We start from the raw sequence: 15,337 nt of genomic DNA on the forward strand, positions 1-15,337 counted from the left end.
TCCTTTTCTCTGCGTTCGCATACAGTCAGCTCTAAACTATCCCTCCTTGGCAGCTTACCTGTTTGCTGTTTAGCTGCACCATAAAGACAATGAGCTTGGACCCAGGAGGGCTTATTAGCTCATGCCCAGCACTGAGCAAACACAGCACACAGCTTCCAGGGCCACAATTTGCCAGATCTGACCTGGCTCCTGCAGGGCTACTTGAGGGCCCCTCCACGGAGCCCTCCACAGCTGGGCTGGGTGTGGGAGTTTGCCGAGCTCTGCGCAGAGCCAGCCTGGATGTAATGCCACACCCGAGCTCCTACGCCCACAGTAGCATGAGATGGTCTGTGGCCAGATCCAGCTGGCTCTGTGTAAGACAGTTCAGGGCTGACAGTCTTCCAGAGACATTAAGCCTTGTTAATCCTGATCTAACTCCATGCACTGTACTCCCTAAAAAATCCTGTAGTGTCCCTTTACCTGTTTTTTTCCCATTCTCTGTTATATATAGCAGCCCTCTACTTCCCGTACTGTTTTCTTCCTAACTCCTCAAAAGTGCCCCTAGGACTTCACTGCGTATGACAACACTTAATTACATTCTGAAGAACACCCCCAGCTCAAAATATCTCAGTTGTCATCCTTAGATGCACTCCTCTATTCTCATTACCTAAGTAAGATGATGAAGGAGTTAAAAAAGCATCATTACAGGAAGAAGGGGAGGAAAGGGAAGATTTCATTTGCTTTTGTTTTCTTTCCAAGCAATCAATCTCCTTGGACTGGGCTTCCTCTCAAGTTTCTGTCTTTGCTCCAGCAATTCCCAGGGCAGAAGTTTCAGAAATAACAACAGAAAGGTTGTGTTGATGCAGGGCAGCCTCCTTAGTTACAGGCATCTTCCAGGGACTGACAAGACTTGTAAGCCTACCTCCCCAATACAGGCTGCAGAGCTTAGGCAGGGGAGAAGTTGAGAAAGCGATATTGTGTTATCCACAGCCAGACCAACCCTAGCAAACTTCTGGGTGATGAGTTTGAGTTGCTCGCCACTGGCTGTTGTTACTGGAGGGAGGAAGAATTCAACTAAGCTGAAAAATGCCTGGCCCAGGATTTCCCAGGCTTGTGGCAATCGGAGCAATGCATCTGCCAGCAGCACGGCCACACGAGCAAGGGGCAAGTGTGTTGACAGAGATAACAGGATGTCATCTTTGCCTGGAGTCATTGCAACTGTTTTCAGGACCAGAGTCACTGCATGGCACTGCCTCTGCAGGAAGGAAGGAGGCGGAAACTGATAGAAGAGTGAAAAGTTTTCCATTTCCATGAATTACATGTGAGCCGTTCACCTGACTTCTGCTGTTGGAGTTCAGTGAAGCTGTAGCCCCACCACCTGCCATGTTCCTGGTCACAAATATGCAGATTAGTTATGAATTTCTTAGGAATGGTTTCTTCTGTTATACAGTAGGATGTCATAAGCCTTCCTTATCTACTTTGGTTGTGGCTTTCCCTCCTTTGGGCCAACTTTCCAACAACCTCCTTAAAAATCAAAATATTTTGTAAAGAGATTGGCAACTCCTGATAACTGCAGCAGTACTAATGTGTTTAAGCAAACCATGTACGTGGATTGAACACAGGTCACAAACTTCTCCTGCTGCTGCTTATCTATAGGCAAGCTGTTTCCCCTTAGTATCTTTGGTTTCTTGATCTATAAAATGAGACAGAACTGCTAATGTCTTTGCAAAGTGCTTTGAGAACTAAGAATGAAACTTCTGGAGCTTTAGTGTCCTGCCATCTTTAAAAATTATCTAATTTTCTTTATATGGAACAAGAAGATAAGCAATGAGCTTTAGAGAGCTTAATAAGAAATATTTGCATATATTGTGCCTTTATCATAGATTCCAAATTCATACCATGGCATCAAGCATCTTCTGTCAGAACAGGCAACTCAAACATTCAAGTCAAGTCAATAGTATTTATAAAACTATGGACACGTTTGAGATATTAGTTAACCAGTTGAAATTACCAAGCTCTTTTAGGCTTTTAAGGAAAGCCCGTTACTGAAGACCTAGAAAATAATCCAGAACTTTTTCTTTTCCTCCTGATACAAGAGACATTCAATTTGTCTTCTTCAGAGAGATAATAATGAAACTTAATGATAAATGTTGCCCTCTTTGTAAGTTTTGTTCTTGTTTCTCTACCTTTGACATATACTTAGCACTACAGTTATTAATAGCAGCAGACAACGCTCATGAATGTCCATGCAATAACTGTCCTACAACCCACAGTTATGGTTGAATTCTGCATTCTGCATGTGAGGTGTTGGATCTTACGCTGTTTGAGATACAGAGAGTGCAGCAAGAAAGAATTTGGTATTTTTCTTGCAGCAATGAATGTATGGGTATAGATGTGCTGATCAGCAAACTAGACTGTCTCTGAGAAACAGGCAGGACATGATGCAGATTGACATTTCCTACCTAGTGCACGTCTCCAGGATGACTTTGTATTCCCGATGGTCCTGATCTGAAGCTGGGTCATCATCATCCACCAGTGCCCTCTCTCTGTGCAAGGCTTCAGAGCGATTCTCATCTGGAGAGACAGACCGCAGGAGATTTGGAGCTTGAAGATGCTGCTCTGACTTCGGCTCCTTCAGGTTAACCAGGAGCTGGAAAGCTGGTTTGGCAATAGGATCAGGTACATTGTAAGTGACATCAATCTGCAGCAGAAAGGGGGAAAACGCAAAACAAATCAAGGCAGTTTATTAGACTCCAATGTTTCATAGCACCTACAAATGTTCCCTAAAGACCAGCATAAACACCAGATCTCTTCAGAGAGAGGTAATGGTGGGCACAGAGGCAATAGAGGCTTTACAACACAGTTATGTAGAGGTAAAGCTATACCAGAGCAGATTCACACATTTACTTCTAGGAATTAAAGCAACACAACATTATATAATCACTCTGAGAGAAATTCAAAGCGCAACTCCTTCCTCATAGCAAACTGGAATTAAAAAAGCAGCCTCCCAGCAACTTTACCTGCATCAGACAGCAGCCTTCACCTTTGGCACTCACAAACAGCCCCGTTGGAATACTGGGGATCTGGGGAGAATCACAGTTAGAACACAGACAAGACATGGCACCCAGTATGGAAACAAATATCAATTTTAGTTTTATTCTGTACAAAATATCTTTCCAGTTATAATGGAGGCTGCAGAGGTGAAGTGCACATGGCTTACTCTCTTCAGCCACCAGCATTTAACAATGGTAGAAACAAGCAGCAGCACAAAATACGTATCAGGCATTAGTTATGGTGAAAAATGTCTTTAACTTTGACTGCTGTCTTCTTCACATCAGAACACATACATAAATCCCCAGAAAGTCCCAAGATTTCAGTGTTTAACTCGTGCTTTTACCATTACTGAAGTTATCTGAGTTGTCATTCAGAACCCAGCTCTCATGGATCGCTTTAAAAATTTGGCTACAAAAACACAAAACCACCTACCACTGCAGTCTGGAGGACTTTTTTGTTTATCTTGTTAAGCTCAAATGTCTCTTGGTAGTCTAGATTAGTAGAAGCCAAGGAAATGGTAAGGTTGACTCCTCCAACATAAGAAAGGATAGCATATTCAGCCAGAGCCTGCAGGGCTACACATGTGTCCTAGGGATCAGAAGAGGTAGAAATCAGAATAGTGAAGGATACAGGAGCACAGTAAACTTACAAACAAGGACTGTGCTGTACAGTCATCAGCTTCTAGTAGCAGAATCTTCCTTATTAATTCAGATAGCAAAAGAAATATCAGGTTTTGTTCACTTTTGCTGTCAAAGGCATCTGCAAGGACAAAGTCTAGGTTCCTTTCAAATTATCAGTCTGAGAAGAAAGAAATAAAGAGCACTGGAAAGTTTTTCTTCTTGTCAGGACACAGAAAGTTTCTATCTAGACTAGATGGAAACTCTGCATTAACCATTCCTGAATCAATGGATTTCTACAATTGATTATGCTTGCACTGAAGCTACCTTTTTCAGAGGCAGCCCACCTGAGTAGATGAGAATCCTCCAAGTGCATTCCTTTGCTGTGAAAGCCATTTTACTACTGGGAGCGCAGAGGCCACGTCTCCTAGGAGTGTGTATGTCAAAAGGGCATAAGATGTCATCTCCACTTCTGCAGAAACAACTGAAAGAGAGGGGAGGAAAAAAACATCTAAAAAAAATCAGAATACCACAAAGACGTAAGAATTTGGGCAGGTCTAGAGATAGTTCTATGAATACTCATTAACTGAAACAGAAACGTTAAGAGTCTGTCGAAGTAAACACAGGAAGAGAAAAATGAAGTTAAAAGATGTCTGGACCCAAGATGCATCACCTTTCAAAGATATCTCTGCTTCCAGCATAAGCTCTTTCCTTCACACAATAAATAGATAATCTCTTTCTACTTGATCGTATCCCATCAGTAATTTCTCTCCCACTCCAGTTCTACCTTGCTGCTGCCATACTGCATTTCTGTCCTAGAGATTTTCATACAATACCAGTTAGATCCCTCCTGTACATTGGTGCACCTACATCATATCAGAAGAGTCAGTGGCTTTAAGGGACTTGAAAATTACAGCATCATTCACTGTTGTAGTGGCTTTGGTACTTAAAGTCTAGGAAATCAGCTGAAATGTCAGCGACTGCCAATAAAAGCTGAATACACAATCCCAAGGTCCATTTAAAAATACAAAGCTAAACAACTCTCAAATTAAATGTATTTGACTTCTCTCAGATGCCCATTTCAAACGATTCCCCCCTGATGGACTCCCATATGGCTCTCACGCTTCTGTATCACTCACTGTCTTTATAATACTGGAGTGAAAAATGGTGAGATAGCTGGGACTGGAAAGACAGTCCTGTCTTGACCACATCTAGCTCTGTCATTTGCTCTTAACCAGCTCTTTCAGTGTAACGTTACCTGCCTTTTACTAGCTCTCATTTCATCCGGATCCTGGCCCTGACCAACTGCCATTTTCAGAATACTTTGTATTATATAAACAGTTTGGTAGAATACACGTGGTCAGTGACCTTCTGTTGCAGCCCATTCCCTTATCTCTGTCTTTGCAGTACAAGTACCTGATTGAGAGAGACCATCATTAAATCCCATGAAGGTATCTTCATCAGTAACAAGAGTTCCTGTCAAGCTCCAGTGTGTAAAGCCATCTAGAAAAATAGGACAGTGGAATATGTACATTACTACAGCAGGACTGCAGCTAAGCCTCTGTGTATGGGAAGAATCAAACTCTACTTTTGCATTGACTCAAGGACAGATTCATGCCCTGAACTTCACTGTCTCTCCTTTTAGACAAGCATCCCTTGGGCAAGAGGCTCCCTTTGCAATTCCAAAGATGTCTCACCATGACAAATTAGGTAATTCTTGGATTTTGGATTAAAATACACCATCAAGGACAAGCCAAACTCTGTCATATCGACAGGAAAGGCGCTGCAGAGCCTCTGGTACATTTGCCTTCCTTCAGCAGCAGCTGCGTGCGTGGTGGAACTAAGGTACTCAGCCCTCTCTACAGAGAATCAGGAAAACTCTTGCCTTACAAGGTCAGGTTGTGCTGTGAGGAAGACCTCCTCTCACAGGCTCTATCCTCTCCAGGAACTCAAATACAGCATTCAAGCTGCAAGGGCTACTTGCTTGTTGCTGTAAGAGGATGGCCAGTGCAGGGACTGCCGGGCTGGCCCCGGGAGGACAGTACCTTGTGTAATAGCCATGCTGTTCATTTTCCGCAGCGTCACAGCAGCAGAGGGACTGTGTAGCAGTGTCAGGGCATATGCAGTCAAGGCAGTAGTGTAGGGGTCTTCTGCTGAATACAAGTTGGACTCTAAGAAGTGTTTTGCTTTGTCAACAGCTGTTCTTTCTTCCTATATTTAGGGGAAAGAGCCCAGACATATTACCAGCCTCTATACCTCAGAAGTTAGAATCATTTTATTTCTCATTACTTTGTGTCCATTAAAAAAACCCCAAACAACATACTAGGAAAGATTTATTTTGCTCTACGCAGAATGACATTAACGCTTTTCTTTCCTTAAGAAAAGCCATGCATCACAAATTCAAAAAAAGGAGCAATTTGCATAGCAAGAATGATCCAGACTAACACTGAGACACATTTATTCCCCCCTAAAGCTGAAGAAATTTCATGCCCCTGCAAGGAGCAGATGAACAGAGCAGAAGCGAGCTCTCTACTGTATGTTTGATTGTGTTCCTGACACTCTGGAGCGTCTAGCAGACGCCAGAGGATAATAAAGGCCAAGGTTCCCAGGGGTCCCTGCAGCCAACAAACATGTTTTATTAACTCCCTCAATGACCTCACCATGTAGGAACGTGGCTCTGATAATTTATAGAAACAATTTAATTGGACTTGATGTAATTTGGTTTCCTTTGATTTCCCTGTGGCACTAACCTTCCCCTTCCTCATTTCCTAGCTAAGATCATTAGTAACACTTGCAAATCTCCTCTAGGAAAACCATTAGATCCACATAAACTGCACTTCCAGCAAATAAAAACGCTATGGCTGTCTTGACACACAGCAGCCCAGAGAGAGCATCACATCACTTCTCAGAGGGGGGACACGGCGGACAGGGAGGCAGAAAGTTACTCTATGAGCACTGGTGAATTTTCTAATTCATTTTTTAAAAAAATTTTAATAAGGTTGAAGGCCTTTCACTCCAACAAGAACTGGGGGCTAGGGAATATCTGCTTGCAGCAGCAGCAGGGTCTCACTCTCCAAGCTCTACAGGGATGCCATCAGAAGTGCTGAGATTATCACAGAGTTTCTGTAGATGCTGCTCTTTGCACTGGCTGCTTCAAAATCTCCATAAAATCACTGGATTTTGCCTGAATGGGCAATCCTTTTGTCCAAGTGCAGATCACCAAGACATGCTGCAATATCCACTACACCTCCTGTTTGAACTTCCAGTTCTACCTGTACAGACGTACTCGCCCACCACCACACGCCCTTGGCTGTTGAAGAGCAGGTGAAGAGCTGTATTCATGACCTGCTCAGCGCATCTGCAGGGGGACATTCTCCCAGTCACAGTTAGTGGGAACGTTTAACTACGATGTCTGAGCACGTCCATTCTAGTGAAATGGCGTGCAGGCAAAAATACAACCCAGGAGAGGAGCACTGTTTTTACCACGAGCTTTAAGAAGGAATCTAAAATGCCCATTGTACTGGCAGTGATTTTTTTTCTACTTCAAAAATTATTCAGCATAATTGCGTGTTCCTACGTAGCTATTCTTTTTTCTGTAGTATTCCTGTTCTGTCTCATTACAAAGAAGAGAAACATTTTTCTCCAGAGTCCTCAATCCAGCACGTTACAGGAGCACAGCTCTCCAAAGATACTGTAATCTAATAGCAGTAGCATTTTGGCCACTGTAGCAGAGGCAGACCGCAAAAGTTTTCTGGATCCCTGAAGCCTATGCAGCCCTAGTTAAACTGCTGTTAGCACTAAGCTAGTTAAAGAGTTTTTGAGTATATACAGGCAAGCTACCAGTACCTGCATAGGCTGCAATCGCACCTTGAAATTACAAGGCAGAAAACATTTTTTGCAGCCATTTCTGGGAGATGTTGGGGGATGAGGGTGCAGGGAAGAGTTTTGCTCTGGTAGAATAATCCTTGAGCTGATGGTTGAAAGATGGGAAATCACCCTGAATAACTTCAGAACAAGGTCAAGGCTTTCCAACAGCCTCTGTTACCTGGATGCTATCATTCTAGTGAGCACAGAACCTTTGGTAGTGAACAGCAGTAAAATCAAGTTTAAAAAAATAATAGAATTTTTAGAATATGTAGAACGTGAGAGCTATTTTAACTAAGTTTTTGTTACCTCAGAAGTTACTCCTGTTTCCAGAAGAGATGCAACCACATAAGCTGTCAGGGAGATCTTACCATGGATTCCACCCTGGAGGGCAACACACACAAACCATTGCATGAAAACTAGAGAAAAGGATACTGGATAAAGAGACTCTTGAAGAAAGACAAAGAATATGTTGTATCTGTAAGAGAAGCTGTGGCATCACAGAACTTTTCCTTTGCACAAAAGGAGTACAAAATTAAGGAACCCAACCCAACATTGTAGCTTCCTTCCCTAGCAATAGCCTGAGAACACACTCAGTGCACATAACTTCATACTCCAAGACATGACTTTCAAGTGTTTTGCAAGACTTAACATCTTGCTTTCCATTCTCATGGGACAGAACACAGATACGGTCCTTTTTTTTTTTTAAACTGAAATTTTCCTTGTTTGTCCTTTGCTATTCTAGCCTTTCAAGTGCAACATTCGTATTAGGCATAAGGAAACTGCATGAATTCATGCTTTGATAACAACTTCAAAAATGCACCTATTGCATGATTTTAAGTCTGTATAGTTTTTACCTGAATGTCCTTATTTAGTATCCTGCCCATAGCAGGAAAAGAGCCATCTTCTTTCTGATGCTGGATGATCCAGTCTTTGGCAGCTGTTAGTTCTTTTGGGTCAATGAAAATAAACCCGCGAGACTGTGCAAAGGACTTGAGGACAAAAGCTGTTAGCCTGTAAATACGAATTTATCATCTTTACTGAGAAAACAAATTCAGAATAATGTATCAGTAAGGGGAAAACAACATTCTTAGAAAGCACAAATTTTAAAAATCTTGTTGGGAAAACACTAAGTATTGTTAAAAAAAATTAGTGGCACATAAAAGCACCTGAACACTGTCCAAACTTCTGGAGAAGAGCAGGATTAAGGGTCAACAAATTAAGTTGAAAAGTATAACTGGAAGATACGTTTGTCTTAGTTATGACACACACTGAAATTCAGTTCCCTTTTATAGGTGCTCATCTGCCACCCAAATTATTAAAGCGTTTATATGAAGAATCAATAGCCTTATAAATATGGAATTATTTGTAAAGAAAAGAGGAGTAAGTTTTCCAATTTTGTTACTGTCCTAACTAAAAAAAGAGAAATCCAGACCCACTGCTAAAGTCTGAGGCTCTGTTAGACTTTACACAGAATTAAGACTTAAGAAAGCAACAGAAGTGTTTTTGGAATTCTAAACCTCTGACATGCAACAAGTGCGAACCCTGGCCAGCTTTGGGAGATTGAATCATTCATTTTACAAGCCTCTGAGGAATGGGAGGGTAGAAAGCATGCTGCCTGGCAGGGGATTTTTCAAGTGTTAAGTAATTCTGTGTCACCATATTTTACATCTAGGGACTGGGAGATGCCAGATCCGAGATAAAAGTTTACTATCTTAGAAACAGTGAGGCAGCATCATCATAGAAGTGGTACTTCCCCTCAGATGAGTTCATGAAGAAAATCAGTTTAAAGCAAAATACAGAGCAGATGGAGAAGCCAAATAACAGCACAAGCAAATGAATGAAGACAAGTATCTACTACATCTGAGACCTTGTACTCAACTAACACGCTAATGTGATGTAACGTACAACCTTAAAGGCCATGGTTTCCTGAGGGGGACATTAGTGAGATGAGCCGATTTCTCAGTTTCATAATTTCTGGCTCTCATATTGTTTGACTCTGAAAGGTCCTGCACTTAATTCTCAGGGCATAAATCCATCCCATTCCATTTCATCCATGAGGGGATATAAAGCAGTTGGGAGAAAGACTTCTTTGGGGTTTTTTGGGTTGGTTTCCTTCTACCCTGGTAGAAGCCTCTGCCGCTTCTAGAGAGAGCAAGTTTCTCTGCACATGCTTCAGGTGAAGCTCTATTCCCTAGTGGAATCAGGTGCTTAAATGCTCCCTACATTGCTGCTCCAATTCCAGTAGACCAAATGCGATCCTTAACTATAGCTTCTGTGCCTAAAGCCTGGACATATTAGTAGATATGACTATCTTAACTGCCCCTGAGTCTTGAAACAACGACAATACACCTACTAATGTAGTATGAACACTCAGCAGCATTGAAACAGTAAGTCTATAGACACTATTATTTCTATTCTCCACTGTGTGCAATACCATGATGGAAGCTGGAAAATTACTCTTCTTTCCTTGCCAATTGTGTATTTTTCCCATTTAGCAAACACTGAATTTTCTAACTCTGTTTTAAATAGCAACTCACCACATACTCCCCGAGGAATCCCTCTCGCCAAAAGCGCTGTATGAACCATCTTGTCTCTTGTAGGTCAGCTGGCGCTGGTAGCCTGGAAGTCACAAAAGAATTGGGGGAGTCCAAAATCCTCACACAGAGAAAAACAAGTATTTAAAGTGAATGAAGACTCAGACCATCTGGCACTAGTGTAAGGGATTCTGCTGCTCGAGGCAACCTCTTATTTTGCTGAGAGTGATAGAGCCAGCTCTGTGTCCATACACTGTAGCTTATTCAGAAATCCATTCGGGATAACATCTATAAGACTATAACTCCTGCATTTTGGCCAGTAGAAATGTTAAAAATTTGATATCCCTCTGAAAAGGTGCAGTATTAAAAGAAAGATTTTTACTTAAGCATACAGCCATTCTCCTTCCATTTTCCTGAAAGCATGATGCAGATGAAGTTTTTTTTCCTTTAACAATACAACTGGACTTTTCTCCAAAGCTGTTGCCTGGGACAACTAAATGTGACATGACAATAACAGCTGTGATCTTAATGTATATGAACACTTCCTAGCTACTAGGGCTGTCTTATAAGGCTTGTTTTAGACAACAATTATTAGCAAGTTGAATGCTGAAGACAACAATTCTCTACTGGAATGTCTTTTGAGACTGAAAACGAAGATAGTCAAAATGCTCTTCCTATTAGGAAAATAATTTGCTTCTCAAACCTGTTTGCCTTCTAACCATGAACCGCCCATCCTAACAAAGCACTCCAAGCCTCTGTAGTGAGGAATACAGAATAGACACTTTGAAAAAGCTCTTAAACACCCACTGGAATCAAACGCTTCCGAATGGGTATTCCTGAGACGGAGATATGTCAAACCTGCAAGAAGTCAAAGACATTTAGTGCCTGCTTAATTCCCTGACACATGAATAGATGTTTTATTCCACACTGCAGGACATTTTTATGGGAATGGATTACTTTTTCATTTCCGGAGGCGAAGTTTCTTTGTTGACCTCTCTAGATACAGTCAGCTCCACAAGTAAGGGCTGCCCATGACTCCTACACTTTTTCCTGTTGCTCTATAGCCTTCCAGTGCTCACAGGAAATGCAGATAGCATGGTATGAAAAATGGGAGGAACAAAGTCCTAGACACTCTTGCAGTAAAAGCATCTTTGTGTGGGAGTTGTGGGATATATACAAGTATGTGGCAGAAAGTGTAGGTAACAGCGGGTTTTTTTCTTCCTCCAAATAATAGCTGTTACATTAAATTAGCTTGCTTTTCTTCTACATAGGCCTCAGATACAATTTACTACTGAGCACTTTCTCCTTTAAATTGCTCCTAAGTGTTCATTTCCAATGTGTTAGATGGGCAAATTAAGTACTTCTATTTTTGTATCAGTTTTATTTTCTGTGCTTTTATTTGAATGTTCATTTTGAGTTGACTTATGCTTCATTGCTCTTACATTTATTCTTCTTTGCTTGCTAGGTTGATAGTGGCACAGACTTTATGTTTTGCTTCCTCTTCTGAAATCTTCTGTTTTCTAAACACTCCTCTAGATGCTTGGACTCACTGGAGAGGTTCACCTTTCTAGTTTTCACCTGTTCACCTGCTTTTGTAGAACTGCATTGTGGGAAAGTAGAAAAATTACTGACTAGTTTAGCTCAGGCCACTTCTAGAGATTAGGGAATATATGGGAATTGTTGGGTATCAGCACTTTCTGTGACAGATGACTAAGTGATGAAAAAGTTTTCTGGCTTGGTAAGTCACAAAAGCCTAGAGTGAGCAAACAGACTTTCCCATCTAAACCTTATACTTGGCAGGGCTCCAATAAACACAGAAAAGTTTAAAACTCTTGAGGATTTCTTCTGCAAGGGTTAATTAGCAGGCAGAGGTTGGAGCCAAAAACCTGGAAGGTTTGCAGATTCGTAAAAAGAAAACAAAAGCAAATGATATTGCAAAGGAGACACTGACATGGACTATTAAAAAAATGCCTTTGTCTTACTGCTATCAGCAAGCACAAAAAATTACAAGTGAAACAACTGTAGCCAGGCAAAGGAAGCAGCACTGGGCTTTTGCTGCTGAATACAAGAAATATATTACATATTACATTTTATATTTATATTTTCAGAGGAGAACCACCTAATCCTGTCACCTCTGATTTCATGACATGACTATTGTCTGACTCATACCCAAGACAGCTTTGTCCCTTTGGGTCACTCTTGTTTTTAACGATCTCTGAATTCTTACTTGTCCTGAGAATTGTATTTAGTTATAAAACTATTTTACACGTGGCTCTTCCCAAACAAATGCTGAGAAGAACAGTGCATAAAAAGATAGGTTGCTTTGAGCTGTTTAGTGACATAGGGGAGAACACTGAAAGGACAGATAAAAGCCTTCGTTATATGGCTCTAGGTTAACTACTCTGAATACTAACTTTTGATTTGGGGTATACTGTTACTAAGAAAATACTGTTAAAAAAGGAAAGTTCAGAGAAGAGCCATGCAGTGACTAAAGGACTGGAAAGAATTTATGAATAAGGCAAAAAACCTAAATATACAGATTTTGACTAAATTTAATTTTCCTTGACTTTCTGAAATGTTTAAACGTAGAAATAAGCTGCTTAAGGAAAAAAAAAAGATAAAATATAAATCAATAAGCAAACTAGGAGTTATTGAAACACAGGCTACATATCAAGGGAAAACATCTTGCTGTCAAAATCTGTTAACCTGTGAGATCATCTACAAGAAATGATGAATTCTCATCACTTGGGATACTCTTGATTAGAAAGTACAACATAGTACTAGTAAAACTCTCTTCTAACTTACAAGCCTTTTCTCCTTCTATAAATTGTAGGTGTAATGAGTTACCTTGAACAAGGTAATCAGTAGCTTCACTCTCCACCTCATGACTGAGTTGTTTGGTTTTCTGCAGATATTTCAGGACAAAAACATTAGGAGCAAAATGGATCATGTTCTGCTCCCCACATCCAAATGGTAATCGCAAAAGATTGTCCAAGTTGTTCAACGTAGGACCCATCACATCTCCTGTTTGAAAAAGAGGTGATGTGTTCAGTATCAAGGAATTATGCTTTACTTCCTTTTGATGTCTTATGATTAAAACCCACCAGACTACACTAATTTCTACTAGCTACACACAGTCAGCTTAAATAAACTGTATCATAAGTTCTAAGTCCCTCAAATGTTAAGTCTTAGCCCTTCATGCTCTTGCTGGAATAAAGGAATTTCACATTTCAGAGTGTGATTATCCATGACTCCCCAATTTAGACTACTAGTTTAGAACACAGCACAATTTGTGATTATGATGATTATGAAATGAATACTATGAATTCTGACAGTGCCTCTGCAAAGCCCTCAGATGCTATCAAGTCACTGTCAACTCAAACAGGGTTCAAACAAGTGACAAAAACACCCCAAACAATTAGTTGTCCCAGAATTAAGCAGCATATACTTTTATATCTGCCTATGACTATCTTATCTGGTGTGTATTACTCAAATACTGGTCAGAGGCAAGTAACAGCTGGAGTATCTCTTCATATTTGATAACTGGTACCTAGTGATACCTCCTCATAATTGATACCTATTATTGAAGCCGTAGCTCTTTCTGATCCTGGAATTATGTTGTGGGGAACTCCAAGAGTAAACGCTTCATTGTGATTTTCATCAGTCTCTTCTTTTCTCCAAATTTTAAACTCTCCCATTGACCCCCAGCCTGTGGAAAAGCCAATGTACTTCACCTCAAGCTGTTTGGGGACTGTCCACTCCACAATAATAGACTCATTTAGCACTCGAGTACCATGGCCAACCTGAAAGGAATAAAAAACCATGCAGTTCTGAGAACCCACACATATGAAGCCTAGTAACAGATGCGTGCATCAGAGAACACTGTAGATGGCCCAGTACCTTTCTCTTTCCCACCCACAAAACAATCCAAGGAAGTTGAATGAGAATTCCACAGGCTTGACCTCCAAGGCCTTTAGCACATTTAGCACTAAAACCATCGAAGACTGAGGTCCTGAGAACGTACTGTGGCAAGAAGATATGTTCTGTTTAAAACAGCCTGATATAGAAACAGCCTTAATATGGAAAAAACAACAGGAACGGAGCTTTCACCTTCTACCACAAGTCTAAGGAAAATCTGCTGTATGTGTGCTCAAACTCTAAATAAGAAAGCAAGAGACTTCCAGACCATTACATAGATAAATTCACTACCTGGATAATTCCATTTTTCCAGCTGATCCAGAAGCTGCGGAATTCATCCCAGGAGAGGATACCAGCTGTGTCCCTGCTGGCCACCGGCTCACCCATTTTGCTTACAGAAATCCATGTTTTAGTATTTTGATGTCCACCAATAACAATCTCAGTCATCTCTGCCATGTCATGTGGACCAGAGGACAAGGCCAGGTGAGCATCATTGTGTGCTTTCACAGCAATGTCAAAGTGTGTCATCTGGGCAGGTTTCTGCATGTACTGGTACTCATATTTATTAGGTGTAGAAATGTGTATTTTCTCTAGTCAGAAAAATAATGGAATGTTGTAAGAATTAGAGCTTAGATAACAAACTTCAGAAATAACCCATAGCTAACTACTAAAATTTAAACAAACAGACCTTTCCTAAGTACATGTTCTTTTTTCCAGCTTCTCTTAAACTATAAAAGTACATGTGGATGTTTCTTTCCATCTTCTATTCATACCCCTCTTCCAATACAGAAGATCCTTCAATTCAAACTGCTCAGCTGGATTTCTTATGAAGTCTGTGAGTGATTTTTCAGTTCTAATCTAGTGGTCAAAAGCATCTCTGTTTAGCTCCTGGAGCCAACTTTGAGCTATCCAAATCTCAGGCAGAAAGGACATACTGATTCCAGAACTGAATTTTAAAACATCAACTGAAAATATAGTACAGTCACAGTTACTGTCCACAGTGCTGAATACTTAAACTGTTTCATAAAGTAAAGGAATTTAATTGCCATTTCCAGAAATCACTTGGACAGTTAGAACAAATTCATAATTAGCCAGCCAGGTAAGAAAGACTCTATTCAAAAGTTCCTCCTACACACCATAACTCATCGATCACAGAGAAATGGAAACAAAGATTTTTTTAATTTTTTTTTTTTTTCCATGAGATGAAGCCACACATTTCTATTTATAACTAAATCAAACAAACTTAATATCTCATTTGAATAATGAACTTACCATTTGGGCAGAAGAACACACTATAGGTGTATTCTCTGGACAGTCCCTCTGGCTATATAAAGACAGAAATCCATAAATAAAAACATAGTGCTTTGA

The 15,337-nt window shown here is 40.6% G+C and overlaps 1 protein-coding gene across 1 annotated transcript in view; it reads right to left on the reverse strand.

Annotated features, from left to right (window-relative positions):
- CPAMD8 (C3 and PZP like alpha-2-macroglobulin domain containing 8) overlaps nt 1-15,337 on the reverse strand; it is a 57,509-nt gene that overhangs the window by 17,748 nt on the left and 24,424 nt on the right. Inside the window, exons 23-35 of the mRNA XM_074851572.1 lie at nt 15,242-15,293; nt 14,261-14,559; nt 13,629-13,854; nt 12,899-13,075; nt 10,055-10,136; nt 8,372-8,528; nt 7,824-7,898; nt 5,696-5,861; nt 5,067-5,153; nt 3,998-4,134; nt 3,466-3,621; nt 3,000-3,062; nt 2,442-2,680 (exon numbers count right to left, since the gene is read on the reverse strand). Of these exons, the coding sequence (XP_074707673.1) occupies nt 2,442-2,680; nt 3,000-3,062; nt 3,466-3,621; nt 3,998-4,134; nt 5,067-5,153; nt 5,696-5,861; nt 7,824-7,898; nt 8,372-8,528; nt 10,055-10,136; nt 12,899-13,075; nt 13,629-13,854; nt 14,261-14,559; nt 15,242-15,293 (1,916 nt within the window). The remainder of the gene's footprint in view (nt 1-2,441; nt 2,681-2,999; nt 3,063-3,465; nt 3,622-3,997; nt 4,135-5,066; nt 5,154-5,695; nt 5,862-7,823; nt 7,899-8,371; nt 8,529-10,054; nt 10,137-12,898; nt 13,076-13,628; nt 13,855-14,260; nt 14,560-15,241; nt 15,294-15,337) is intronic.

This window comes from Strix uralensis, chromosome 27 (genome assembly GCF_047716275.1).
Source record: "Strix uralensis isolate ZFMK-TIS-50842 chromosome 27, bStrUra1, whole genome shotgun sequence".
NCBI classification, from domain to species: Eukaryota; Metazoa; Chordata; class Aves; order Strigiformes; family Strigidae; genus Strix; species Strix uralensis.